At 46.6% G+C, this 24,580-nt stretch overlaps 9 protein-coding genes across 11 annotated transcripts; 4 read left to right on the forward strand and 5 right to left on the reverse strand.

Moving 5' to 3' along the window:
* The first annotated feature begins 2,195 nt into the window (after positions 1-2,195).
* LOC128298067 (nucleoporin Nup43) lies at positions 2,196-3,502 on the forward strand. The gene is made up of 4 exons (XM_053033798.1): positions 2,196-2,231; positions 2,295-2,619; positions 2,682-3,103; positions 3,166-3,502. The coding sequence occupies exons 2-4, from the start codon at positions 2,313-2,315 to the stop codon at positions 3,487-3,489; spliced, it is 1,053 nt and encodes a 350-aa protein (XP_052889758.1). The 5' UTR covers positions 2,196-2,231; positions 2,295-2,312; the 3' UTR covers positions 3,490-3,502.
* Positions 3,503-3,686: 184 nt separating this feature from the next.
* On the reverse strand, positions 3,687-5,066 carry LOC128297296 (WD repeat-containing protein 18). The gene has a single exon (XM_053032917.1). The coding sequence runs from the start codon at positions 4,978-4,980 to the stop codon at positions 3,739-3,741; it is 1,242 nt and encodes a 413-aa protein (XP_052888877.1). The 5' UTR covers positions 4,981-5,066; the 3' UTR covers positions 3,687-3,738.
* A 163-nt stretch (positions 5,067-5,229) lies between these two features.
* Positions 5,230-9,221, forward strand: LOC128306113 (mitochondrial 2-oxoglutarate/malate carrier protein). Of its 2 annotated transcripts, none has more exons than XM_053043727.1 (5): positions 5,230-5,628; positions 7,146-7,348; positions 7,469-7,662; positions 7,729-7,939; positions 8,020-9,221. In XM_053043727.1, exons 2-5 carry the CDS (start codon positions 7,158-7,160, stop codon positions 8,246-8,248), a joined length of 825 nt encoding a protein of 274 aa, XP_052899687.1. In that variant the 5' UTR covers positions 5,230-5,628; positions 7,146-7,157; the 3' UTR covers positions 8,249-9,221. The 2 variants fall into 2 exon arrangements, with proteins under 2 accessions (XP_052899687.1, XP_052899686.1); XM_053043726.1 differs by having other exon boundaries at positions 7,146-7,382; positions 8,020-9,220.
* On the reverse strand, positions 8,989-10,685 carry LOC128306097 (inositol polyphosphate multikinase-like). The gene is made up of 3 exons (XM_053043725.1): positions 10,457-10,685; positions 9,580-10,385; positions 8,989-9,231 (listed from the first exon to the last, which is right to left on the reverse strand). The coding sequence occupies exons 1-3, from the start codon at positions 10,683-10,685 to the stop codon at positions 8,989-8,991; spliced, it is 1,278 nt and encodes a 425-aa protein (XP_052899685.1).
* Positions 10,686-11,028: 343 nt separating this feature from the next.
* Positions 11,029-16,019, reverse strand: LOC128310532 (inositol hexakisphosphate kinase 3-like). The gene is made up of 3 exons (XM_053047192.1): positions 15,994-16,019; positions 11,978-12,652; positions 11,029-11,909 (listed from the first exon to the last, which is right to left on the reverse strand). The coding sequence occupies exons 2-3, from the start codon at positions 12,546-12,548 to the stop codon at positions 11,533-11,535; spliced, it is 948 nt and encodes a 315-aa protein (XP_052903152.1). The 5' UTR covers positions 12,549-12,652; positions 15,994-16,019; the 3' UTR covers positions 11,029-11,532.
* Positions 12,829-16,229, reverse strand: LOC128310534 (hydroxyacyl-coenzyme A dehydrogenase, mitochondrial-like). Of its 2 annotated transcripts, none has more exons than XM_053047195.1 (4): positions 16,031-16,229; positions 14,071-14,174; positions 13,732-14,007; positions 12,829-13,668 (listed from the first exon to the last, which is right to left on the reverse strand). In XM_053047195.1, the coding sequence occupies exons 2-4, from the start codon at positions 14,137-14,139 to the stop codon at positions 13,132-13,134; spliced, it is 882 nt and encodes a 293-aa protein (XP_052903155.1). In that variant the 5' UTR covers positions 14,140-14,174; positions 16,031-16,229; the 3' UTR covers positions 12,829-13,131. The 2 variants fall into 2 exon arrangements, with proteins under 2 accessions (XP_052903155.1, XP_052903154.1); XM_053047194.1 differs by having other exon boundaries at positions 14,071-14,275.
* Positions 14,394-16,037, reverse strand: LOC128310533 (hydroxyacyl-coenzyme A dehydrogenase, mitochondrial-like). The gene is made up of 2 exons (XM_053047193.1): positions 15,426-16,037; positions 14,394-15,259 (listed from the first exon to the last, which is right to left on the reverse strand). Exons 1-2 carry the CDS (start codon positions 15,531-15,533, stop codon positions 14,444-14,446), a joined length of 924 nt encoding a protein of 307 aa, XP_052903153.1. The 5' UTR covers positions 15,534-16,037; the 3' UTR covers positions 14,394-14,443.
* A 647-nt stretch (positions 16,230-16,876) lies between the features above and the next one.
* On the forward strand, positions 16,877-18,087 carry LOC128310364 (40S ribosomal protein S26). Its single transcript, XM_053046987.1, has 3 exons — positions 16,877-16,944; positions 17,287-17,464; positions 17,661-18,087. Exons 1-3 carry the CDS (start codon positions 16,942-16,944, stop codon positions 17,825-17,827), a joined length of 348 nt encoding a protein of 115 aa, XP_052902947.1. The 5' UTR covers positions 16,877-16,941; the 3' UTR covers positions 17,828-18,087.
* Positions 18,088-19,153: 1,066 nt separating this feature from the next.
* On the forward strand, positions 19,154-20,660 carry LOC128297124 (translation initiation factor IF-2-like). Its single transcript, XM_053032693.1, has 3 exons — positions 19,154-19,403; positions 19,483-19,773; positions 19,964-20,660. The coding sequence occupies exons 1-3, from the start codon at positions 19,373-19,375 to the stop codon at positions 20,323-20,325; spliced, it is 684 nt and encodes a 227-aa protein (XP_052888653.1). The 5' UTR covers positions 19,154-19,372; the 3' UTR covers positions 20,326-20,660.
* The last annotated feature ends 3,920 nt before the right edge of the window (positions 20,661-24,580 follow it).

Consider the following 24,580-nt stretch of genomic DNA (forward strand, 5'->3'; position numbering starts at 1 on the left):
ATTCACTACTGTGTGAGCTCCTTGCGATCGTTCCCCAACAACACGTGGTCGGCTAAGGGCAACATTCTAGCAACACCTTCACATGCACACCACAAATCACCGACAGATAGGATTATAAAGCTCGTGTACCAAGATGTCTCTGTTAGATGAATATTCCCGGTTTAGTTTCTCTCCCGTTGGTATGGTTCCTTTCGCAAAAGGCAAAGCTGTTATTACGGAAGTAATGTAATGCGAAGTAAGTTAGTAAACTGAACAAACAACCACCCCCCGGGAAGAGCACACAGTTGGAAGCTGCGAGTCATAATTGATAGTGACAAACGATGACGCTGCGCTAAACATGCAAAACTAAGCAAAATGCTCGCGAAATTAAGAAGCGCATTTGGTTTAGTTTGCCGTTTTCCACCAAAAACTTAAAAAAAAGGGAAATAGATGATACAACTTCGTACTAATGCGTAGACTAAAGTGATGAACGGCGTCAGTCGTTCGGAGGTTGCCGCGTCTGACGGGCCGAGACAGCCGCACGAGCGTGTTCATCGGAAAACAGATTGATCTATAGTGGCATAATAAGTATCTGCAACAAATAAAATGACATTAAAACATTTGATGGCAAACAAATCAAGCAACGGCACCGCAGCAAATCATGCTGCAGTAGTAACAAATCGCTCGTAGCAAGATGCGAGTGCATAATAACTCTTTTATATAGCTGTGTATCGCGTGAACACAACGGACGGTGCGGACAAAACGGGCCAACCAAACAACAAAAAGCAAACAAAAACCTGAGCCCTCTTCAACCGATTGAATGTGTTGTGCGTGTGCGAAAGCGAACTGAAAAATGCTGAAGGAAAGGAAATTAGGGGCGCCAGAGTTCGGCTAAGAAATGAAACAAATAAGAGATAGAGGGAGAAAATAAGGAACAAAACTTAGACAAACACACCACCGGAAGGTGAGTACTGAAAGTGTCCCGGTGGTGGTATGTGGCGTCGTGCGAACACTAATTGCGCCCGGCGGAAACCGGTGTGGGCAGCGTCACCAACAAAATAGTCATAGATTGTAGGCGAAAACCAGACGAAAAGGAAGCTAAAAGAACACGAATGGTCGCACAAAATTACGGTTGCAATAAACGGGGAAGCCAGAGTACATACAGAATGTGAGGGAAACGAAACCACATGCAAATTAAATACACACGAAATAACAAACGCAACACTAACAGAACAAATGTGGCAACCCAACAAATGTGTGAAGAAGAAAATTCTTAACAAACATGATACCAACCAAAAGTAGAAAAAAAAGAACTCTTGATGTGTAAGATGGGAAGCAAAAACGGTTGCTGTAAGACGTTAATTTGAGCGGTGGAAGGGCGGAAGAAAAAAAAAGTAATTAAAAAAAGAAGAACAAAAACACACCCACAAACACAGAGAATGGAGTATGGAATGCTGTAAGGCGAAACTTTGAGGAAAATTAAAACCAAGAAAACCCTATCGGAATATGTGAAAAATAAAGCAGATAAAAAGTTTACCTCACTTTGCTTTGGGTGTTTATATTGCAGGGTTTTCATTTAGATGAATATTTTGGAAAAATTTTACTTTAAGTTTTATTTGCAAAAGTTTTCCTACATTTTAGCATCTTTGTGATGGAGTACTTTCGTGTAGAAGCATCACTTTTTCGCGTATGGTTTATGAAACAAAATTAATATCCGAGTCCGTAACTGTGGATTGAATGTCCGTCATGGCTCATAATACATAATTTTTAGGTCGTCCCACCGGGAACTAAACTGATTGCCCAGTTCTTATTTAAAAATGTAACGTCGTTCATACGTTACTATTATGTGTTGGACGACTTCAGTAAATCAATCGCAATCGTGCTCATGAGTTTGATAGTATGCAATAGTGATGGCTCATGTAGCAGAATATTTGCGATAGTGATGGCCCATGTAGCACTATATGCACGCTGGAGGGACATACATGTTACCATGTTAACAAGAGGCCTCTGGCGAAATTTGACCGCGGCATAGCCCTATAGATTTCAGCTACTTCTCATACTCTCAAGAAGGAGCCGGGAAGAGGCCGAAAGGTTGCCATACAATTTGAGATCTCGATTGCCAACAGAGTCATGTTACGCACTTCTGTCAGATACACGTTTCAGGCCATCTTGTTTGTCAACATGCTGTGTATGACACAGCCCGTCGTTTTAAACAATCCCAAGCCCACATCAACGCAACAGCAGCCGTACCGGTAAAATTGTTGACAAATTCGCTTGGCGCGTACTTCTTTCTCATTTACGTTTCGTGCCGAAAGCAAGTAAATAGATCGACGATGGATGCGGCAGGCAAAGATCTCGATATACCCAACGAAATCCAGTGCTTCCTGCTGTCCAACAAAATGTCGTGTGTGCGCTGGGTACCGAACCAAACGGAAGATGAACATTTCTTCGTTACCGGCAGCTGGGGCGATAAGGTGAACGCGATCAACCTGTGGAACCTTGTACATGATGAGCTAACAGACGGAGATAGCGGTGGTGTGCCGTTGGTGCCGAAAAGTACGGCCAAATTCTGTGTAACCGGCGACGTCGTTGGGTTTGGATTTATCGATGATAAAAATTTGGTCTCTGTCACGTCGGAAGGTAGGCGTGCTGGCGAAAATTGTTGGTAAATGCATGGTTGCTAAAGTTCATCACCTTTTTAGGTACACTCAGCGTGCTGGATCTTAACCGCGAATCAGCCATGTCATATGATTTCACCCACAAATTTAACATGCACGATCTGCACACGTTCGACGGCAGACGATCTATCTGTTCGGCGATGAGCGTTTCGGCATTCGATCAGTACATCGTTACGGGAGGTGAAGATGGTAATTTGAACGTTATATCGGGTAATGCGGGAAAGGTGATAAGCACCATCCAACACCCGGACAGTTCGAGCATTCGGTGCGTGTCGTTCATCTATCCTAATGTTGTTGTTGCCGGACGACACTGTGGTCTGCTGAATTGTTACGACACGCGCGAAAATGGTAGCAAACCAGTGTTCAGCATCGAAACGTGCCATGATGATGATCACGAAATGACCGTGCCGATGTGCATAAACTATCTACCCAAACATAAGTCACTTGTGAGTATAATTTAGCCGTATTTAAGTTTGCACGATCTTGCCTAATGCAATTTATTTGCCAGATTTTGGTAGGGTTGGAAAATGGTTCCATTATCAATTCGGACATACGCAAACCCTACGATGCGTCCTTCGAGTTTGGTGTTCACAGTGATCCCGTCACCGACATACAGTTCGCAAAGGAGCAGGACATCATGTTCAGTGCCGACGCTGGTGGGTTAGTTACGGAATGGGCGCTGAGCAACCAGTCGTCGTTCGTCGATTATTCCATCGAAAGGAGCCAGCCGCGTATGAAAGACTTTAAACCCATCAATTCGATCGACGTGAACGTGCGACAAATGATATGCTGCGGTGATGCGGAAATGGTTTTCATAATGGACCTCTGGTAATTGCAACAAATCCTTTCGAAATCATTAAAATCAATCTACTCGCTAACTAACCTGTTGGGATTGATAGCTATTTAGTGAGAATGGAGGAAAAAGAAAAGTGAGAAAAAGGACGCAAGTAAGAAGAGCCAAAAAGTTCCAAATTCTTCCAGTAGACTAACTTTGAGCCATTTGTTTGTACTTACAGAATTAATGTTGTATCGATATATTTTTTTAAATTTATTCAAGATATTTGCCCGCGCTACTGCACGATCATTGTGCTTCGTTCGTTATATCGTATATACTTTGCTGATACAGTTGCTGATTGATCGCCTTCAACTTCTCTATTTCCTGTTTGAGCTCTTGCATTTTACTATCCTTATCGCTGTCACATAACGCAAACGACATCCCCAACAGATCCGATCGTTCGCGCAACGGAAGCTTTCTAACCGGCATCTCAATGCTAATCTTTTCCCGTTCCTGTCTAGTGATGACCACTTTCTGCAATGGTGGAAATGGTACGGGAAGCTCCACCGATTGATCAAACATTGCCCGGGGCGTGACGAGGAAGAACGCATTCGTGATGGGCGCTTTGTGTGGTAGCAGCTTCAACTGTTGGCGTGTTTTAACATGCCACACGATCACCGTTTCATCTTCCCCACCGGACAGCAACGTTTCGCAATCCATGGACACCGACAGGCAGGTGATCGCTTTCGTGTGGCCTTTGAATACGCTCCGTTCAAGCAGATCTTGCTGCAGATGAATTTCCTTCGATCGTGGAACAGACTGCAGGTGGCAGACGTATATGTGTCCCTTCTTGTCGCCGACAAACAGCTCCGTCTCTAGTGAATTCATCGTCAGTACAGCTAGGGCTACGGGGAATACGACATTCAGTAGCAGCCGGCCAGTGGCCAACTCGTACAGCTTGCAGGAACGATCAAGTGATACAGCCGCCAGCATCGCTTTCATGCCTCCCTTACCAATCAGTACGTCCGCAACGGGTAGCGTAAAATCGGCCAACTCGTATAGCATCCGGTTGTCCTTCTGCTGTACTGTTCGTGCTAGGTTCCATACGACGATTCGGCAGTCCTGTGCGGCACTGGCGAAGTGTGACCCATCGTCCGTGAACCGTAGAACGTTGATCTTTCCGTAATGTTGCGCTACCGATGCCATATTGGCACCGGTTAGCAGGTTGTATATGTTGAAGGAATGGCCATGAGCTACGAGACAGTAGTTGCCATCGGGCGAAACCGCCACAGCACCAGGTATGGCCGGCAGCATATACTTCACGTTGGTCGGCTCTTGTCTGTTGATGGGCCATACTGTAAGCAGCGGTTTGGTGAGATTACCGGAAACGATGGCCTGATTGTTGACGGTGTGCAGCGTGTTCGGTCCCGGTGGTCCACCGTTTCTGTACGTCATCAGCTGCGTCCCGGTGCGAACGTCCCACGCACAACAGCTCCAATGCTGTGCGGATGTATCGCTAGTCAGAGCGATTTCAATACAGTCGGTCATGGTGCTTTTATTAACCGTTTCTTCGCTAGAAAAGTTTCATTCACACTCGCCGGCGTTCTCTCGAACGCACATGTTTTGAATGCTGTCCCACACGTCAAGTTGAGTGTCACACTGGGCCGCAAGCTAATATTTTCCGTCAAATGATGATTTCTTCGGATGTTCGAAAAATGTGTTTCGAATTTGACACAGCGCCAAATAACAACAAATCTCGCCTTCGGACGGACGATAATCTTCGCTTCAAAAGTCTTCAGTCGCACGCACCAGTCCCGAACGCAACCTGTTATACCGGCAAGTTAATATACCCACCCTCCGTACGGTTGTTAACGTTGTACCGCCGTTCGTTAAATTATTCCTCCCAGTTCCCAGTGCATGTTTCTACATCATCGGTGACGCACTATCGCTACTGCTTTAGTACTTCCATCGCACCGACTCGGGTTGATTCCCTTTCACGAGAATCGAATTCGTACGCACCGGACCCTGACCTTCGTTTTGCTCGGGACAGCAACAGTTTGTGATCATTCGTGGCGATCAGCATCCGCCTTCCCGAAGGAGAAATCAAACGCACAGCGTACGGTTATAGCAGTGTACCGAAATGTCCGACAAAAAGCGACCAGTTTACGTGCAGTACGTCCTTGGCGGTCTATCGGGGTAAGTTGAAGGATACGGGGTCTACTTTTTCTGACCATTTGCCTCTGTCCCTGAAGGCGATGACGACGTTCATTGATGGAAACGATTGAAAGTGGCCGACGGTAAGAAGAAGGTGACCTCGTTTGGGGGAATTGTTTGCTGTTGTTGCGTCAATGAATGCCGCAACTTACGCAGATGGTCCCGGTGATGTTGCCCGTTGCCTGGTGCACCCTTCTTTCCTCTAAGAACGTGCCGTTTAAATATAGACCTTGGCGAAAGATACAAATGCCCTGCTTGAAGCTTCTTGGTATGAAAGCAAAATCACCAGCAACGGGTAAGCGACACGTCCCCAACGGTGTGTCGCAGTGATTTGGATGGGGGCGTTGCGTTTCACGTTCATAACCCGCACCGAATCGAACCCGCATGATCGCATCGATCATTAACGCCGCCAGTGCCTTAAAGCATCAAGGTCACATCACGATCAGCTGATACATTTTGACCATGCCCGAAATAGGGCTTGGTAGGGTGGTTGCTTCACAGACAAATGCACCCCCATGTAAAGGAGCGCGGCAGGTGGTTGGTAGAAAGGGCAAAGGTTGCAAAAAATCTTATCAGTCGCGTGGCTTTGCTTGCTTGCCAAACACGATACGATTAAATTGCATGCGAGGCCACACCGAATCATTAATCATAGCAGAAGGGAGAAAAGCCGCTAAGCTTTGTTGTTTCTTCTGTTAATTCACGTTTTTTAAAATTGTGTTTGAATGTTTTCATGCATTTATTAACGTTCGCGCTGAACAGGGTGAGGGTGAGTTCGGTACATCATCTGTCATAGGACAGGCTTGCGTAACCGTGCTCCCCTCAATCTAGTTGGCGCCGCTTGGTAACGGATGGAAATTATTTCCAGAATGGGATCAGTTTGGTAAACATCTTCATTAGCACCTGCATGCAGGATGACGGCCAACAAGAAATTTCGTTACCAATTATCGGCAGTAGTTAAGTAGCGATTCCCTGAAGGTGAAACAGCTGGTCGGGTGGGAAAAATGAACTTTTACATAATTCAAATGATGTACCTAGAGGCCTTGCATAATGTATACAGCAGTGGTGAGAATTTCGCTCCGTTCCTTTGTGAAAAAAAAAATCACAAAGCAGATTTTGTGAGCCTACATGTTGTACAGCATGAGAAATTAAAGATGTTATCGCTTAATTATGTGTCTCTTGCTGTCATGTAGAACACTATGCATTGCTGCTTCATTCAAATTCACAGATTCAAATGGTTCCAGACGGTTCCGGATGGGTAAATCCGATAGGTTTTGATCGATTCTAATGACAGCTCCAGTCGGTTCTGGATAATTTCGAACGGTTGTCATGGAATCGATTAATATGATTTTCCCGTCTTTGCAGGCGCACTGGATTAAATAATATATTGGGGCTTTATTAATGCATGTCCAATTGAAAATAGGCTATCAAATCAATCAATTCACCATAGTTTAATTGAATTTCCAGGAAACTAATGCTCCGCTTCTTATATTCTCTTCCAGTATCGGGGCAACATGTGTCGTTCAGCCGCTGGATCTGGTAAAGACACGCATGCAAATCTCCGGTATGGGAGGTGCGGCCAAGGAATACAACAACACCTTCGATGCGATCGGCAAAATCGTGCGCCGCGAGGGCTTGCTGGCGATGTACAAGGGATTAAGCGCGGCCATCATGCGACAGGCAACCTACACAACGACCCGCCTCGGTGTGTACACGTCGCTCAATGATGCCTACAAACAGTGAGCCATATATTACCACTTTCTCCGTGCATTTTTTGTGCGAACGTACTAACCGGATGTGTGTGTATGGCCTTCTTCCTGTACAGAAAAACCAACAAAGCGCCGAATCTGCTCGCATCGATGGCGATGGGTATGACGGCCGGTGCGATCGGTTCATTTGTGGGCAATCCGAGCGAGCTGATCCTGATTCGGATGACTGCCGATGGACGGTTACCGGTGGCCGAACGGCGTAACTATACGGGCTTCTTTAATGCGCTCTTCCGGATCGCCCGAGAGGAAGGTTAGCCGATAGTGACGATGACCAGCAAAATGAATGTTAATGCTTTTGATTTTTAATTCGCTAAAGGTATCCTGTCGCTCTGGCGCGGATGCGTACCGACGATGGGACGTGCGATGGTGGTGAACGCCGCTCAGCTTGCTTCGTACTCGCAAGCCAAGGCCTATTTGGTCAGTTCGGAGTTGCTGAAGGAGGGCATCGGGCTACACTTCACCGCCAGTATGTTCTCGGGTTTGATTACAACGGCCGCCTCACTGCCGGTGGACATCGCTAAGACGAGGTGACCGAACTGCTTCAGCAATGTAGCAACCAAACAGTGGCAAACCTTTTACTGATGCGAACCCTGCTTGCTCATTGCAGAATTCAAAACATGAAGGTCGCACCGGGCCAGGCCCCACCATACAAGAGCACGATCGACGTGATTGTGAAAGTCATCCGGCATGAAGGTCTGTTTGCGCTCTGGAAGGGTTTCACCGCGTACTACGGTCGGCTCGGACCACACACGGTGCTAACGTTCATCATTCTCGAGCAGCTGAACGGATTGTACAACAAGCACATGGGCGTGGAAGGCAGCAAGTCGTGCCTATAAGCTTCCGGTCGTTATCGCGAACGCAGACAGCAGAACGGATGCTGCTGCACGCATTTCATTCGATGGCAATTGTAAATGTATTTTCTTGTTACTTCTGTTTGTATTGTATCGCCTAGTACTATCCCATCCTAATGCCCGGCCCGAAACGCTCCCAGCCACCGGGGGTTTTCCCAGTTTTTTCTCCGAACGAATGAAGCAAGGTAGCACCCGGAACCGTAATAGCACAACGTTTCGAAACACCTGTTATGCGAAGCGACCTCAAAATAATCGCACACACTTCACCCAACGTCACGCCGTTGGCAACCGTCCAAACACGATACGCGTTGCCGTTGGCGCCACGCTAGAGTAGCGTCGCGTCTTTATTTGTTAGCCGATCGTGTGTTTTTTTTTATTATTATTTTCTTCTTGGCCGTTCGCCAACGTGAACTTGAACCAGATGCAGATATGCAACGGCAATATCATGCTGCGTCGCTTCGAAACGAAACGGAGAAACGAACTGTGACAATATGCGGGGATAGAGTGTTTATAGGAAACAAATCGTGGATCGTCCTGTTTTCAGGAATGCGAAACACCACGGCTAGTGCTCGTAGGGACAGATTCGTACGTATATGATATATTTTGTTTATGTTTTTTTTTCGCCGATAGGATCTAGAAACAACGTAACACAAATAAAAAAGCACGCATAGCGAACATGAGAATGCAAACGTGGGTATGTGTGTGGTTGCTATGTTACGCGCGACTCAAGCAACTCCCTGCCGGGGGGAGTTTTGTATCTCGCAGTCCTTCAGAAGATCCTCGAACAGCTTCACAAGACTGTCTATGCCCTCGAGATAGTTCCGGTCGACGGCAGGTGGTTCGGTCGGTGGCAACGGAAACGTGTGCGCAAAGTCGATCATACGCGCCTTGGCCCAGATCTTGTCCTCGTACGAACCAACGAGATTGTCCAGCATGAACGTATAGTTTTCTTTCATAATTTTAATATCCTGAAAAGAAAGAAGAAAAGGTTTGTTAGAAAAGGTCGCATGCAGCACCATTTCTAAGGTGGATTTTCCCAATAGCGGTAGAATTGTAAAAAATTGATTTCAACTTTTTTTTTCTCTTTTGGCGTCATTTAGGATCTTTAGGTCGTTTGTAGCAGCGTTTTCGAGGTAAGTATTACACAGTCAAACCTATTTAACAATAAATTTATCAAAAACAGCTGGAAATAATGGCAGCAATTCTTAAAATCTCAAGTACAGCAGCTTTGGAATATATAAGAAAGATGGACACAAAGCAAACCGGAAGGATGATGGATTCCCTATGTACGGATGTTGTACCATTAAGCTACATACCTCTTCGTAGTTGTGATTGATGGAGTGACCTCTCTGTATCTGGAAGTAGTGCTGCAGCGGTTCCACATCACCCACCTCGTTGACGGAGGTGGTGCAGACGGTCGGTGTGTTCGGGGTGCTGCCACCACCACTAGCGCCAACCGGTGCCGGTGTGTTCGGTGTTCGGGGTGTCTTCTTACCCGCGTGCAGCAGTACCGGTTTTAGCCGGCGTGCATCGTACACGAGCAGTACCGAGCTAGCGTACAGCCGGTAGAATGTTTGCGTCCGGGCCCACTTCTGGATGTTCCACAAATCCGTCAGAAACTGTATCAGCTGCTGACGGCAAAGACCACCGTCCGCGTTCAGAAACCGACGCAGCGCATCCCTCACCGTTACCTCCGTAAGTTTCTTGCCGTACTCTTTCCCGTAGCGTTGCAACCGACCGGTCTGGAGCGAGTAGAACTGAAAGCCCGGAATGCAGAAACCGTACGCTGCGCGACTTTCGCCATACTTGGACGCTTCGTACCGACGCTTTTCCTCCGTCGCCATCGGGTCCCACGAACGGCGGCCAATCTTCACGTCCATAATGCACGGTTCTAGCATGCCCTGCGTGAGATCTTCCAGCATGAGAAATTCGATTAACTCACCGCCGACCGGTAGCTTCCGGTGGCCACGATACTGCGGTGTCAGTTCCCGCAGTACGACAAGCTCCCGCATCTCGCCGGTGGCTTTCGCTATCTGTTCGTAGAACTTGATTTCACGCGGACCGGCTAGTAGCTTGCCGACCGGTTTCAGTACGGAACCATCGTCGATGCTTTTCAACAAACCTAAAATAACGTTACGATGCAAACGGTGTGAATTAGAATTTGTGCTGTCATTCATACGGTATTGCACTTGCCCAATGAGTCGGTTCCCTTGTGGAAGGCGTGCCCTGCTACCTGACAGGGCAACGGCAGAAATCCGTCCGGAAGCGATGGACATTCGTCCGGTGTTTGCATACCATACCCGAGCGGTGACTTGTTACCCTGGTTGGCCGTACTTCCTCCCTTTCCAACGTTCAGTGTCGTCGGCCGGTTGGTGGAGGAAGTCTTTCGCTTCTGGTAGGGTGGTAATTTAAGTTGGCTCATCGTGCTATTGCGATATACCTACCCACACGGAAGGGCACATTCGAACTGAATGCAATGCAACGGTCTCTGATTTTGGGAGCAGCAGATTCTTTACTTTTATCATACGAAGGTGAAAGAAGGTTCTGCTATCATTCGGAAAAGGATTTATCGTACCGCGTTTATCGGTATCTGTTGCTAGCAAAAACCGCCCCTGGAGGTAGTCCGGGGGATAACCGGAACCACCAAATCCCACCACGTGGGGCAGAGTGATAATAATTGATAACAGTGCTTTGTGCGTTTGGAATATTAACATTACGCGTTGTGACCAAAATAGCATCTGCCGAAAACAAGTTATAGTCTCAACCGTTCTTTAGCGAGCCCTTTATTAGCAAATTAAATAATGTGGGTTAGCTAAAACTAACATTAAATGCGTAGTGTGTACTTAGTGTCGTGGAAACCTTACCATGCACTCATGGCACTTTTTTTCATGATACAACAACCGTATGTGCTAAGGTTTTCGTGTGTTATGCTAAGTATTCGCCGCTTTGCTTTGGTATGGCGCTCTTATGGAGTGCCCATGCTCATGCTCGTTGCCACCCATGTAAGGTTTTTGTCCGAGTTTTGTTACCGTAACGCTACACGATCTCACACTGCTTATAGTAGTTATATCATTCACAGTAAGAAAATACTTCACACCACAGCAAAACATTTCAAGATGGCACGACTAATAGTGGCCACAGTATGGTGTTTTTGTGTTTCATTCACCAGGGGAATTGATCAAGATCTATAGCAGAGAAATGTCCACTTACAGTGGTGTGTTGCTTCCGAAGAGACACGAATCTTCTTGAAACCCGTTTCGCTCCAGTCTTTAGTCTACCTGGCCAGTGGCAATAAACTGCTCAAATATGTCGACTAAACTGTCTACTCCCTGTAGGTAATTTTCATCCACGGTGTCCGCTTCGGACGATTCGGTCGGAAATGCGTGGGCAAAATCAATCATCCGTGCCCGCACACTGCTCCGCATTCCGTGTGAGCTAGTCAGACTTTCTCTCTGTTGTTCCGTGCTGCGGCTGGGCTCATCTAGTCGGGCCGCATCGTATACGAGCAGTACCGAGCTTGAGTACAGCCGGTACATGGTTTGCTTGTGAGCCCAGTCGCGAATCAGACGCAAATCGTGCAAAAACTGTTCCAGCAGCATTCGCGAAACTCGCCCATCCTCGGTTGCATTTAAGTATAGCAGGAATGCTAAAAAGAACGCATTGCAATTAGCATCAGTACCTCCATAAGGTCAAGGTTCAAAATATATCACCTACCGTTACGAATGTTGTCCTCGGTAAGCTTCTTGCCGTAATCCTTTCCGTGTCGTATCAACAGTCCGCGGTCGCGCACCGAGTACAGCTGAAAGCCGGGAATGCACAGTCCAAAACGCTGCCTGCATGCTTTGTATTTGTTCTCCTCCGCCTTGCGCTTCTCCGGCGTCGCCAGCGGATCCCATGTGCGGCGTCCAATCTTCACGTCCATGATGCAAGGCCATTCGAGCCCTTCCGTTAAATCTTCCAGCTGGATGAATTCCACCTCCTTCCCGTCGATGGTAAGCATCGGATGGCCGAAATACTTTGGCACCACCTGACACAACACCGCCCACAGCTGGTCAGCCGCGTTCGCATGGTCGTGTTCCCGTTGCCGCGCCTTTTCCAAAAGCTCGTAGAAAGCTATCTCTCGTATGCCACAAAGTACCTTCCCGGTTGGCTTGAGGATCGTTCCATTGCTGGGGGTTTTCAGTAGACCAAGGCATCCCTGGGCTGCCGTGTGTCCGGCCACCTGGTTCTCTAGCTGTAACACTCCGACCGGAAGATCGGACGGAATGGCTTCCCACACAGACATGTCGTTCGGTGCTTTGTTGAAAGGGGGAAAAACGTGACAAAAGCGCTCTGTCTTATCTAAACGAGTCTCATCGCGATTCAATCGGGTCTCAGATAAGTGGGCCTCTGTGAAGTAGAGATGATTAAAACAGTTTAGCGAAAATGCAGTTCAACAACAATGCTCGACAAAATGCTTCCATATAGAGTTAATGTTACATTGAAAATAATTTAGAATATGATAAGTTATAGGAGATAACGATTTTACTATTCGTTTTCATAATCTTATTTATTTTCTCCTTTTATTAATTATCAGTTTTGTTCTCTTTTGCAAATATTACCCAAACTAAAAACCACAAACCTGCACGCTGTGTCTAGTCCACAGTAGGTTCTCTCCTCAGGCAATGGTGACAAAAGGTGTTACTAATGGAGAAGAATGTTGCATTATTCGTTAATCCGCTTCCATCGGACTGATAACGAAGTGGAATGTATATTTATCGCAATCAAGCTACCAATAGACCTGTTTGATACCCCTTCCGGATATGAAACTATTAAGGATCGATGGGCTAAGTCACATCATTAGAATGATGCTACTTTCATTCCCTCCTTTATTTATAGCTATAGAATCCTTCTCCAGTTTTTACACCCAGCTTATTATCACGCACCATCCGTTGGAGCAGTTCGCTTGGTTTGGCGGCCAGATCGGTCGGGTTGCGTGCGAAACGCTCCCGCTGAATAGCGCATACCGTATCCAAACCGACAATGTCCATCAGCTCGAACGGACCCATCGGGTGCCCGAGGCCGAGCTTCATCGCTACATCAATATCGTGAGCCGTCGCGTCCTTCCGTTCCACCATCCCGAGTGCCTCGTGTATTACCGGAAACAGCAAACGGTTCACGACAAACCCTGGCATATCCCGGCAGGTAATGCACGTTTTGCGAAGACTTTTCCCAAACGCCACCAGCGTATCGTGCGTGTTGTCGGATGTGTTGTCCGTCCGGATCACCTCGATCAGTTTCATCAATGGTACGGGGTTGAAAAAATGCAACCCCCCGATGCGATCTTTTCTTACCGCGCCCAAGCCTATTTCCGCGATGGACAACGACGAGGTGTTGCTTGCTAAAATCGTATGTGGTGGAGCAACCTGAAATCAAAGTGGGAGGCGGGTTAGACAGCTGCGGGTTGCGACTTCGATGTACGAACGCACTTGATCGAGAATTTTGAACAGTGATTGCTTTTGTTCGAGATTTTCCACGATCGCTTCGATGACCAGATCCGTTGTGGTGGCCACTTCCTTCAAATTCACGCTGTACGTCATACGGGCAGCGGCTTCGGTGTAAAATTTGTTCTCCGCCTGTTCATTACCCTTGCTCACATGTTGTGCCATTCTTCGCATATCCTTTTCTACCTGCCGTTTCGCTCGCCCAATTGCGTCCTCATTAACATCCACAACAGTCACCCGGTACCCGTTGGCGGCGGTTATCTACGAACAGATTAGGCAACTGTTAGCAAGCAATATTTTTCAAACGTTTATGGGGTTACTTACCATCGCTATTCCCGACCCCATCACACCGCCACCTATTACTGTAACATGTTTAATGTTGGAAGATGCCATCGGGATTCCTTGAGGCAGGGTAGACTAGTTCTTGACTATACGGATTGGGAAAACACGGATTGAGAAAATTCTTCCAAGTATTTAAGTCCAAAGGGGCACACAAAATGAACCAATTTTGGCGAGTATCAAGGCTTATCTGATAAAAAAGGCAAACGTACCAAAAGAACGTCATTGTATACAGGTTTCGCACAATGCGCTCGTGCAAGCACGCTTATCGGCCAACAATTCGAAACAAACAAACGACTGTGTTTGGTGCTAAATAGCTAAAAATGCTTTTATTAAATCGTTACGCCGTGAATGGTGCTCACTTCTTGTACGAGTAGAAACCTTCGCCACTTTTAACACCCAGCTTGCCCTCACTAACTAGCTGCTGGAGCGTTTTGATCGGCACAAATAGTGGATTGTCGGGAAATTTCTCATGCCAGCCCTGCAGGATGTTGTTGGTCGTGTCCAGTCCAACATAGTCGATCAGCTCGATCGGTCCCATGGGATAGCCAGCGCCGAGTTTCATCGCCGTGTCAATGTCCCGTGCCGATGCGTCGCCACGTTCGAGCAACCGGATCGCTTCAGCCATGTACGGTACAAGCAAACGGTTCACCACGAAGCCGGGCGTATCCTTGCAGGTAATGCAGGCCTTCCCTAGCCGCTGCCCGAAACTCTGCAGCGCCTGGAACGTTTCATCGGACGTTTGGTCCGTGCGGATAATCTCGAGCAGCTTCATTACCGGGACCGGATTGAAGAAGTGCAGTCCTCCGAATCGATCCTGCCGTTTCGTCACCGAACCAATCTCCGCGATCGACAGTGAGGACGTGTTGCTGGCAAATATGGTGTGGGTGGGCGCTGCTACGTCGAGCTTGCTAAACAGCTGATGCTTCACATCCATCCGCTCGACGATCGCTTCGACGACGAGATCCGCACCCTGGACGGCCGATTCCGGCTCGGTGGCGCCATTAATTTTTGCCAACGTGCCATCCACAAACTGTTTCCCTTTGGTGGCATCATCCTTGAACTGCTTCTTGGCCACACGCTCCAGACTTTTGCGAATGCCTCCAACGGCCTTCTCCACCAGGGCATCGCTCATCTCCACCAACGTTACATTGTGTCCCGTGGCAGCCGCAACCTGTGCCGTGAATTGAGGCAAATAAACAACGTTCAGAATGATTTGCACCGCAAACGCGAGACAATCCCATTGTGCGGTGGTTTGGTTCGTGATCGCTTCGGTCCGTCAAGACCTTTGGACTTTGGAACTGCCATCGATGCTGGGATAGGAAATCGCTTTCACTCACCTGGGCAATACCGGAACCCATCAGCCCACCACCAATGACGACCACATTGTTAATCTTAGCAGCCGTGGCCATATTGCGGGTGAAATTTCGCAGAACGGACATAGCCATTTTATTCACTTACTCTCGATTCTTCCAATGACTGACTGGATTTGGATGTCTGATAAGACCGGCAAACTTACTGCGCTCACAGGTGATAAGCGTATCAAGATCTCGTCTGACAGTGCTCGTTGGAGCAGATCAACCTACATTAACCGTCGGAGTGATGCTGATGGTACCCGTGTCGCGTTCCGGCAAGCCGCTACAATGGCCCTCGACCTACCTTCGCTTTTTTTGAACTGCACGCACACAAACTCACACTGCTTGCACTACACTTTTGACAGCCGGGACGACCGATCAACTATGTAAATAAGCAATTGAACCGGAAAAGCGGACGCGAATTTTATGCTACATTTCGCGGAAAAGTAAACAGACCGTGAGGTTTCTATTAACATATTTGTATACCACCACAGGAAGTCTAGAACTAGAGCATGTTATTTTGAGAGTCAAAATGTTCTTGATCTTCATTCACCTGCAGCAAGAAGAATGGAAGAAGAAACAAAACAAACCTTCGTTTTGTTTACGTGCTGCCACCTGCTTCGAGCGATGAAAAAGGAAGCACACGAAAGGAATGATTGAAAAGTACACCAGCAAATAGAATAATGTTACAAAAGTACTAATCGTATATAATGTGGCGATTATGGTGATAGGAAAGCGTGCAAAGCGAAGCTTGCTCTGGAAGATTTGTAAACGCCACAATCAGCGGAGCAAAACATGGACCTAGCAGGCACACACACACACTCGCATAGTACCGTCAAAAATTCGAATGAAGATTCAAGCTGGATTCAGTCAATTCCATCCGCAAAGAACTGCTCCTAATGTAATAATATTCTCCCCTGACAAAAACATTCAATTCAAATGTGATTACAACAATAATTCAATGAATACAGATCCCATTTACGATATTTGCAATATTTTCCAACGATTCAATATGGCCACCATGGTGGAAAAGGTGAAACACGATGATCGATCAACGAAACCGGAAGTACAACATAATGAGTTGTTTTGTCTTCAAATTTCGTTGGTTTGAACTACAAATTACTCAAATCTGTGTCCAATGAAATCAAGAAGATAATTTGGAATAAATAATTCTTAAATGTACCGAACAACTGTGATGTTCGTGATGACATCTATTATCGCGTTGTAATGTAATCTTCCGACATACCAGTTAAAATGTAAAGAAATTGCATAATCTTGCAGTGTGTAAGCTTTTCTCTAAACTAGCACTGTGTATTTAAAAAAAAACACATTAAATTTTACGTAGATTTTGCTTTCATCGATTATATTTTCATTTCGTTTTGATCGATTTTGCATTTGACTGACTGACAGCACTAACGTCAATGTGACAGTCTTCGAGCAAGCTAGAAACAGACCGTGCCGTTCTCTACTTCCGTGGTACTGTAACTGATCTGTCACCAAAATGGTAAGCGCAAGAAAATTGTTGAAAAACTGGCTAAAAAGCGTTCCACAACTGTTCGGTTTACAATGCAATAGCTGCAGAAACAGTGGCTGGTGTGAAAACAGATGTGGGTTTCCCAGAAGTGTCCCGGTAGATGGTGAAAATCTGTAGCCGTACATCCGGCACCGGACTGTTCCACGGTGTGGTGGTTGCACACACACATCTACCAACACACAAACACAATAGCAGTGCATGCGTTTCAACATGGCGTGGTGCTGGGCGTTTGGTTTGAACTGACCATGGTACGTTTTTTTTCGTGTCTTTCGTTTCATGTTTCCCATATTTCCCGGCTAAACGAATGGGTAGACCAAGAAGAGGCGTAATGGAGGACGCTGCAAGCACAACCGCGGCCATGTGAAAGCCGTTCGTTGCACCAACTGCGCTCGCTGCGTGCCGAAGGATAAGGCGATCAAGAAGTTCGTTATCCGCAACATTGTGGAGGCTGCTGCAGTCCGCGACATCTCTGACGCCTCGGTGTACAGCTGTAAGTATTGTTTTCGCGAACCGTTGTAGCAAGGCGTCACACATTATTGCGTGAGGAAAACATACCTATAGTGGATCTATACAAAGAGATGAATTCGAATATTTGCTATCTGATCGTTGTTGTTACTATACACGACTACTACTTTTCAAAAACAGCTCTTCTAATCGGGGTTTATCTTTGGTCTTCTCATTTTCAGCATACGTACTGCCGAAACTGTATGCTAAACTGCACTACTGCGTGTCGTGCGCTATCCACTCGAAGGTTGTCCGTAACCGTTCGAAGGAGGCCCGTCGCATCCGTACACCACCGCAGCGATCCTTCCCGAAGGACATGAACCGACAGCAGAACGCTCAGCGAAAGTAAGCGCTGCTGCTGCCGTTAGGTGGGAGGATATGCCCGGCTGATCTCGTCCCGTCAACTAACACCTTCACGGACAGGAGAAAAGATCAGCTGCGCCGTTCGGTTGGATTGGGATTTATTCCAATGGTCGGTCGGAAACATTCACTTCTCGTGCAAGCACAGTGTATTTTGCATTCAAGTTTCGTGTTTGTAGCATTGTAAGAGGGAAACAGTATGTGGAGAATGAAGAAGGCGAGTGAAATACAAGAGCCACCGTGCTGAAAGGAATTCCATCTAATCGAAACGAAAACCGAGTCAAATGGGTCGAAAGGGTGGAACGTGATGGAAAGAAATGGATGGGTAGCTTTAAGGTAGCGTTGTCGTTTTCGGTCGTGAGGTGATTGCGTTGTTTACTCACTTTGCCCCATAAGTCATCCATGAGCGCTACTGTATAATCAGTCTGCTTTTTAAAATCCGTTATCTGTTCCTGTTTAATTTCTTAAACTAACGGTTGTTGTGTGTTGTTTGTTCAAACTACAGTAAATAATTTAAATTTTGCCTCATTTTAAACTAATAGACAATGAAGAACGTTCTTCGACATGCATCATTTTTCAGGTAACAGGCCCGGTTACAATGTTTATATTAATGCGCATTTACACGTTGCAGGCAATGAAGCAAGTGCTGAACAGCAGTTGGTATTACCAATAGAGTAGGGCTTTTTATTCCTCACAGTAAAAAGGCTTTTTTTCGCAACACTAAAAGAAACTTCCTTAACAACGTACTTAAACCAGCTTCACTAACCCAAGCTTAAGTTCTTCCGAGAGCCGTTTAATATTCATAACCCCAACGAGCACAAGTCCCAAACAAAAAACTTTTATTAGTCACTAATACTCTCGAAAGAAGCTTCTTGTGATCTATTAACATCAAGACGCTTTGCAACTTGAAAGAGTTTCTGAAATAACGGCATTAGCCACTATTTTTTGTGTTTTTTTTCTGCTCAGCCACTCGTTCGGGCACTTGTGCATGGCAGTGTCCATGTTGTCCAAGTATTTTTTCAGCTTATATATTATGAAGTCCTTTGCCCTCGGTATTCATCCTTGGTTTCTGTTGTCGAGACCAAAAGTATCGTAAGTTTCGTAACAATGTTAAACTCCCCTTCCCTCTTTCCATCCCCAACCGAATCTTGTACACTCTACTAGAATTACGTAATAAATGGACCATCCCTTTTTTAGTTTGATTGGGAAATTTTTACAAACAAATGCGGGTGTACACTGTACAGGCACTGTCAAACGCTTCGCACAGTGTAAGCGCGGCGTCAGTACGATATTTGCACAAATGTCAAAAGACGATTGCCGGAAAATTGTTTTGTTTAGTCTACGGTTGTAACAAAAAAGAGGTCCTTTTGCGATTCCCTTTACACTATAATTCCTTCTCGTACGCGACGTGGATGCGTACGCACGCATTATATCATATAGTATAAAGTGTATATTGAATGCTTGTAGCACTGTGCAGCCATATATGCCGCCACTATAAATCCGATTGGCACAATACGACAATCCTAACACAACCATGAGTCGATGGGATCGACGCAACGACGAAGGTATTGAGCATGCTGATACGCACGGTTCAACGTAACAGAGGTTTGCAAAAGTTTGTTTATGCTTTCTTTTTTTTCGCAGGCCAATACAATCAGCGGCAGCGAAATGAAGTAAAGCACGCTTCCAACCGACCACGGTTGAGTCGGAGCAGATCCCGTTCTGACTCTTCCGACACGCGATCTCATTCCCGTTCCCGATCCCGTTCACCTGCAACGGATAATCCACGGCACCGCGCTGCACCCCACAGGGATGACCAAAGGAACCATCATCGGCGGCACCAGCAGGAAGGGGACGAGCGGCGACGAAGGCAGGAGGCGCTGGATAGTCGAGGTCGCGCCGGGCCAAACGGCACCCGGGGACCCGGTCCCGGTGGTGAGATCTTTACACTCCACCATTCCATCGTCACCATCAAACCCGTCCCGTCCTGTAACTCTCCACCCTTCCCTGTTTCCGCAAAAAAACCCCAACCGTTACTCTAGCTCGTATGCTTACCCTGTGACTGCGCAACGGCTAATCGTTTCGAGGGACGTCCATACCCTTCCACCCCGTTCTTATTTTAAAGGCACGCCGGGAATGGTGGAAAAGCGTATGAGCGGCAGCGACCACAGAGCATCGACTGGACCGCCCGATGGATCGAAGCCCAAGCCGCCGATTGCCGGCATACAGATGAAGCTGGCGGCACCGGCTAGCAAGGAACCGCCCCGGCTGATGAAACCGGTCGCGAACGCGTTCCGGCTCGCGGACGACAGCGACGACAGTGAACCGGAAGAAATGCCAGCTGAGTGCCGGATGCGGATGCGCAACATTGGGCGCGATACGCCCACCTCATCCGGGCCGAACTCGTTCGGTAAGACCAAGCACGGGTTCTGTGATTCGAAGAAGATGTTCGAAAAGAAGATTGGTAGCAGCCTCGGTGACCGTTGAAGGCAGAACGATGCACGTTAGCACATTAGACGGTAATAGAAAAGGATTATCGAGGGAGAGAGAGCGGAAGAGTATAATTGGGAGATATAGAGAAAGAGTGAGATAGCGAGAGAGAGAGAGAGAGAGAGCGAGAGAGAGAGAAAGAGAGAGAGAGAGAGAAAGAAAAAAACCAATGCAGAATAGAAGTTTAGCTTTAAGTGTCGCTCTATTTATCTACCACCGAGGAAATCGTCCTCTGCGTGGATGCGTTGCATTATCGTAGCAAATGTTCGTTTGTTTTTTTTACTATTGCCACAAGCCAATGGACGAGTGAGACGCGACGCGTGAAACGTAGAAGAGGAGGGGGGGGGGGGGGGGGGAGATCGTCGGCAGCACATGGCCACACGCGTTTTTTTCCTATTACTGTTTTTTGTTCCACAGGGCGTTTGCTCACATCATTCTGCCGTTGATTGCAGCCAACATTGCCAACGTTAACTTTAGCATTAATGAAAGCCCCTTTTCAAAATCTACTTCGAATTGCATCGTTTTCAAATGATAGAACAACTAATAAATAAATAAATCCATTTTTCATTTAGTCTGTTTCGTCAAATCGTGGTTATATTTTTGCTTTTATATATGCTTTTTCCGTGTCAATCGAGCCAGAAAACGCGCTAAAAATGACCAGTTTGTCAAGCTCCTGATACCAGGAGAGCATCCAATGCAGGAGGATGCTTTTTCAGTGGCAATCGAGCCAGAAAACTCGCTAATAATGACCAGTTTGTCAAGCTCTGATACCAGGAGAGCATCCAACGCAGGAGGATGTTTTTTCCGTGTCAATCGAGCCAGAAAACGCGCTAAAAATGACCAGTTTGTCAAGCTCTGATACCAGAAGAGCATCCAACGCAGGAGGATGCTTTTTCCATAACAATCGAAATAGAAAACGCGCTAAAAATGACCAGCTTGTCAAACTCCTGATACCAGGAGAGCATCCAGTTTGTCTAGCTCTGATACCAGGAGAGCAGCCAGTGCAGGAGGATGCTTTTTCCGTGTTGATCGAGATAGAGAACTCACCAAAAATGACCAGTTTGTCAAGCTCTGATACCAGGAGAGCATCCAACGCAGGAGGATGCTTTTTCCGTGTTGATTGAGACAGAGAACTCACCAAAAATGACCAATTTGTCAAGCTCTGATACCAGGAGAGTATCCAACGCAGGAAGATGCTTTTTCCGTGTTGATCGAGACAGAGAACTCACCAAAAATGATCAATTTGTCAAACTCTGATACCAGGAGAGCATCCAACGCAGGAGGATGCTTTTTTCGTGTTGATCGAGATAGAGAACTCACCAAAAATGACCAGTTTGTCTAGCTCTGATACCAGGAGAGCAGCCAGTGCAGGAGGATGCTTTTTCCGTGTTGATCGAGACAGAGAACTCACCAAAAATGATCAATTTGTCAAACTCTGATACCAGGAGAGCATCCAACGCAGGAGGATGCTTTTTCCGTGTTGACCGAGACAGAGAACTCACCAAAAATGACCAGTTTGTCAAGCTCTGATACCAGGAGAGTATCCAACGCAGGAGGATGCTTTTTCCGTGTCAATCGAGACAGAGAACTCACCAAAAATGACCAGTTTGTCAAGCTCTGATACCAGGAGAGCATCCAACGCAGGAGGATGCTTTTTCCGTGTCAATCGAGACAGAGAACTCACCAAAAATGACCAGTTTGTCTAGCTCTGATACCAGGAGAGCAGCCAGTGCAGGAGGATGCTTTTTCCGTGTTGATGGAGACAGAGAACTCACCAAAAATGATCAGTTTGTCAAGCTCTGATACCAGGCGAGCATCCAACGCAGGAGGATGCTTTTTCCATAACAATCGAGCTAGAAAACGCGCTAAAAATGACCAGCTTGTCAAACTCCTGATACCAGGAGAGCATCCAGTTTGTCTAGCTCTGATACCAGGAGAGCAGCCAGTGCAGGAGGATGCTTTTTCCGTGTTGATCGAGACAGAGAACTCACCAAAAATGATCAATTTGTCAAGCTCTGATACAAGGAGAGCATCCAACGCAGGAGGATGCTTTTTTCGTGTTGATCGAGATAGAGAACTCACCAAAAATGATCAATTTGTCAAGCTCTGATACCAGGAGAGCATCCAACGCAGAAGGATGCTTTTTTCGTGTTGATCGAGATAGAGAACTCACCAAAAATGACCAGTTTGTCAAGCTCTGATACCAGGCGAGCATCCAACGCAGGAGGATGCTTTTTCCATAACAATCGAGCTAGAAAACGCGCTAAAAATGACCAGCTTGTCAAACTCCTGATACCAGGAGAGCATCCAGTTTGTCAAGCTCTGATACCAGGAGAGCATCCAACGCAGGAGGATGCTTTTTCCGTGTTGATCGAGATAGAGAACTCACCAAAAATGACCAGTTTGTCAAGCTCTGATACCAGGAGAGTATCCAACGCAGGAGGATGCTTTTTCCGTGTCAATCGAGACAGAGAACTCACCAAAAATGACCAGTTTGTCAAGCTCTGATACCAGGAGAGCATCCAACGCAGGAGGATGCTTTTTCCGTGTCAATCGAGACAGAGAACTCACCAAAAATGACCAGTTTGTCTAGCTCTGATACCAGGAGAGCAGCCAGTGCAGGAGGATGCTTTTTCCGTGTTGATCGAGACAGAGAACTCACCAAAAATGACCAGTTTGTCTAGCTCTGATACCAGGAGAGCATCCAACGCAGGAGGATGCTTTTTCCGTGTTGATCGAGATAGAGAACTCACCAAAAATGACTAGTTTGTCAAGCTCTGATACAAGGAGAGCATCCAACGCAGGAGGATGCTTTTTTCGTGTTGATCGAGATAGAGAACTCACCAAAAATGACCAGTTTGTCAAGCTCTGATACCAGGAGAGCATCCAACGCAGGAGGATGCTTTTTCCGTGTTGATTGAGACAGAGAACTCACCAAAAATGACCAATTTGTCAAGCTCTGATACCAGGAGAGCATCCAACGCAGGAGGATGCTTTTTCCGTGTCAATCGAGACAGAGAACTCACCAAAAATGACCAGTTTGTCTAGCTCTGATACCAGGAGAGCAGCCAGTGCAGGAGGATGCTTTTTCCGTGTTGATCGAGACAGAGAACTCACCAAAAATGATCAATTTGTCAAACTCTGATACCAGGAGAGCATCCAACGCAGGAGGATGCTTTTTCCGTGTTGATCGAGACAGAGAACTCACCAAAAATGACCAGTTTGTCTAGCTCTGATACCAGGAGAGCATCCAACGCAGGAGGATGCTTTTTCCGTGTTGATCGAGATAGAGAACTCACCAAAAATGATCAATTTGTCAAACTCTGATACCAGGAGAGCATCCAACGCAGGAGGATTCTTTTTTCGTGTTGATCGAGATAGAGAACTCACCAAAAATGACCAGTTTGTCTAGCTCTGATACCAGGAGAGCATCCAACGCAGGAGGATGCTTTTTCCGTGTTGATCGAGATAGAGAACTCACCAAAAATGACCAGTTTGTCTAGCTCTGATACCAGGAGAGCAGCCAGTGCAGGAGGATGCTTTTTCCGTGTTGATCGAGACAGAGAACTCACCAAAAATGACCAGTTTGTCTAGCTCTGATACCAGGAGAGCATCCAACGCAGGAGGATGCTTTTTCCGTGTTGATCGAGATAGAGAACTCACCAAAAATGATCAATTTGTCAAACTCTGATACCAGGAGAGCATCCAACGCAGGAGGATTCTTTTTTCGTGTTGATCGAGATAGAGAACTCACCAAAAATGACCAGTTTGTCAAGCTCTGATACCAGGAGAGCATCCAACGCAGGAGGATGCTTTTTCCGTGTTGATTGAGACAGAGAACTCACCAAAAATGACCAATTTGTCAAGCTCTGATACCAGGAGAGCATCCAACGCAGGAGGATGCTTTTTCCGTGTCAATCGAGACAGAGAACTCACCAAAAATGACCAGTTTGTCTAGCTCTGATACCAGGAGAGCATCCAACGCAGGAGGATGCTTTTTCCGTGTCAATCGAGACAGAGAACTCACCAAAAATGACCAGTTTGTCTAGTTCTGATACCAGGAGAGCAGCCAGTGCAGGAGGATGCTTTTTCCGTGTTGATCGAGACAGAGAACTCACCAAAAATGACCAGTTTGTCTAGCTCTGATACCAGGAGAGCATCCAACGCAGGAGGATGCTTTTTCCGTGTTGATCGAGATAGAGAACTCACCAAAAATGATCAATTTGTCAAGCTCTGATACCAGGAGAGCATC

Source organism: Anopheles moucheti, chromosome 2 (assembly GCF_943734755.1).
Source record: "Anopheles moucheti chromosome 2, idAnoMoucSN_F20_07, whole genome shotgun sequence".
NCBI lineage: Eukaryota > Metazoa > Arthropoda > Insecta > Diptera > Culicidae > Anopheles > Anopheles moucheti.

Bases quoted from the DNA above. Each gene is read 5' to 3' on its own strand.
- LOC128310533 (XM_053047193.1), bottom strand. From the start codon at position 15,533: ATGGCTATGTCCGTTCTGCGAAATTTCACCCGCAATATGGCCACGGCT. The intron at 15,260-15,425 runs GTGAGTGAAAGC...TTCACGGCACAG, and splicing joins TGGGTTCCGGTATTGCCCAG to GTTGCGGCTGCCACGGGACA.
- LOC128310532 (XM_053047192.1), bottom strand. From the start codon at position 12,548: ATGTCTGTGTGGGAAGCCATTCCGTCCGATCTTCCGGTCGGAGTGTTA. The intron at 11,910-11,977 runs GTAGGTGATATA...CGTTCTTTTTAG, and splicing joins CGAGGACAACATTCGTAACG to CATTCCTGCTATACTTAAAT.
- LOC128297124 (XM_053032693.1), top strand. From the start codon at position 19,373: ATGAGTCGATGGGATCGACGCAACGACGAAG. The intron at 19,404-19,482 runs GTATTGAGCATG...TTTTTTTCGCAG, and splicing joins GGATCGACGCAACGACGAAG to GCCAATACAATCAGCGGCAG. The intron at 19,774-19,963 runs GTGAGATCTTTA...CTTATTTTAAAG, and splicing joins CCGGGGACCCGGTCCCGGTG to GCACGCCGGGAATGGTGGAA.
- LOC128306097 (XM_053043725.1), bottom strand. From the start codon at position 10,685: ATGAGCCAACTTAAATTACCACCCTACCAGAAGCGAAAGACTTCCTCC. The intron at 10,386-10,456 runs GCAAGTGCAATA...ACGTTATTTTAG, and splicing joins CAAGGGAACCGACTCATTGG to GTTTGTTGAAAAGCATCGAC. The intron at 9,232-9,579 runs GTATGTAGCTTA...CTTTCTTTTCAG, and splicing joins TCAATCACAACTACGAAGAG to GATATTAAAATTATGAAAGA.
- LOC128310364 (XM_053046987.1), top strand. The intron at 17,465-17,660 runs GTAAGTATTGTT...TCTCATTTTCAG, and splicing joins TGACGCCTCGGTGTACAGCT to CATACGTACTGCCGAAACTG.
- LOC128306113 (XM_053043726.1), top strand. From the start codon at position 5,573: ATGTCCGACAAAAAGCGACCAGTTTACGTGCAGTACGTCCTTGGCGGT. The intron at 7,383-7,468 runs GTGAGCCATATA...CTTCCTGTACAG, and splicing joins CTCAATGATGCCTACAAACA to AAAAACCAACAAAGCGCCGA. The intron at 7,940-8,019 runs GTGACCGAACTG...TGCTCATTGCAG, and splicing joins GTGGACATCGCTAAGACGAG to AATTCAAAACATGAAGGTCG.
- LOC128297296 (XM_053032917.1), bottom strand. From the start codon at position 4,980: ATGACCGACTGTATTGAAATCGCTCTGACTAGCGATACATCCGCACAG.
- LOC128298067 (XM_053033798.1), top strand. From the start codon at position 2,313: ATGGATGCGGCAGGCAAAGATCTCGATATACCCAACGAAATCCAGTGC. The intron at 2,620-2,681 runs GTAGGCGTGCTG...TCACCTTTTTAG, and splicing joins GGTCTCTGTCACGTCGGAAG to GTACACTCAGCGTGCTGGAT. The intron at 3,104-3,165 runs GTGAGTATAATT...TTTATTTGCCAG, and splicing joins TACCCAAACATAAGTCACTT to ATTTTGGTAGGGTTGGAAAA.
- LOC128310534 (XM_053047195.1), bottom strand. From the start codon at position 14,139: ATGGCATCTTCCAACATTAAACATGTTACAGTAATAGGTGGCGGTGTG. The intron at 14,008-14,070 runs GTAAGTAACCCC...ATCTGTTCGTAG, and splicing joins TGGGGTCGGGAATAGCGATG to ATAACCGCCGCCAACGGGTA. The intron at 13,669-13,731 runs GTGCGTTCGTAC...CTTTGATTTCAG, and splicing joins TGTTCAAAATTCTCGATCAA to GTTGCTCCACCACATACGAT.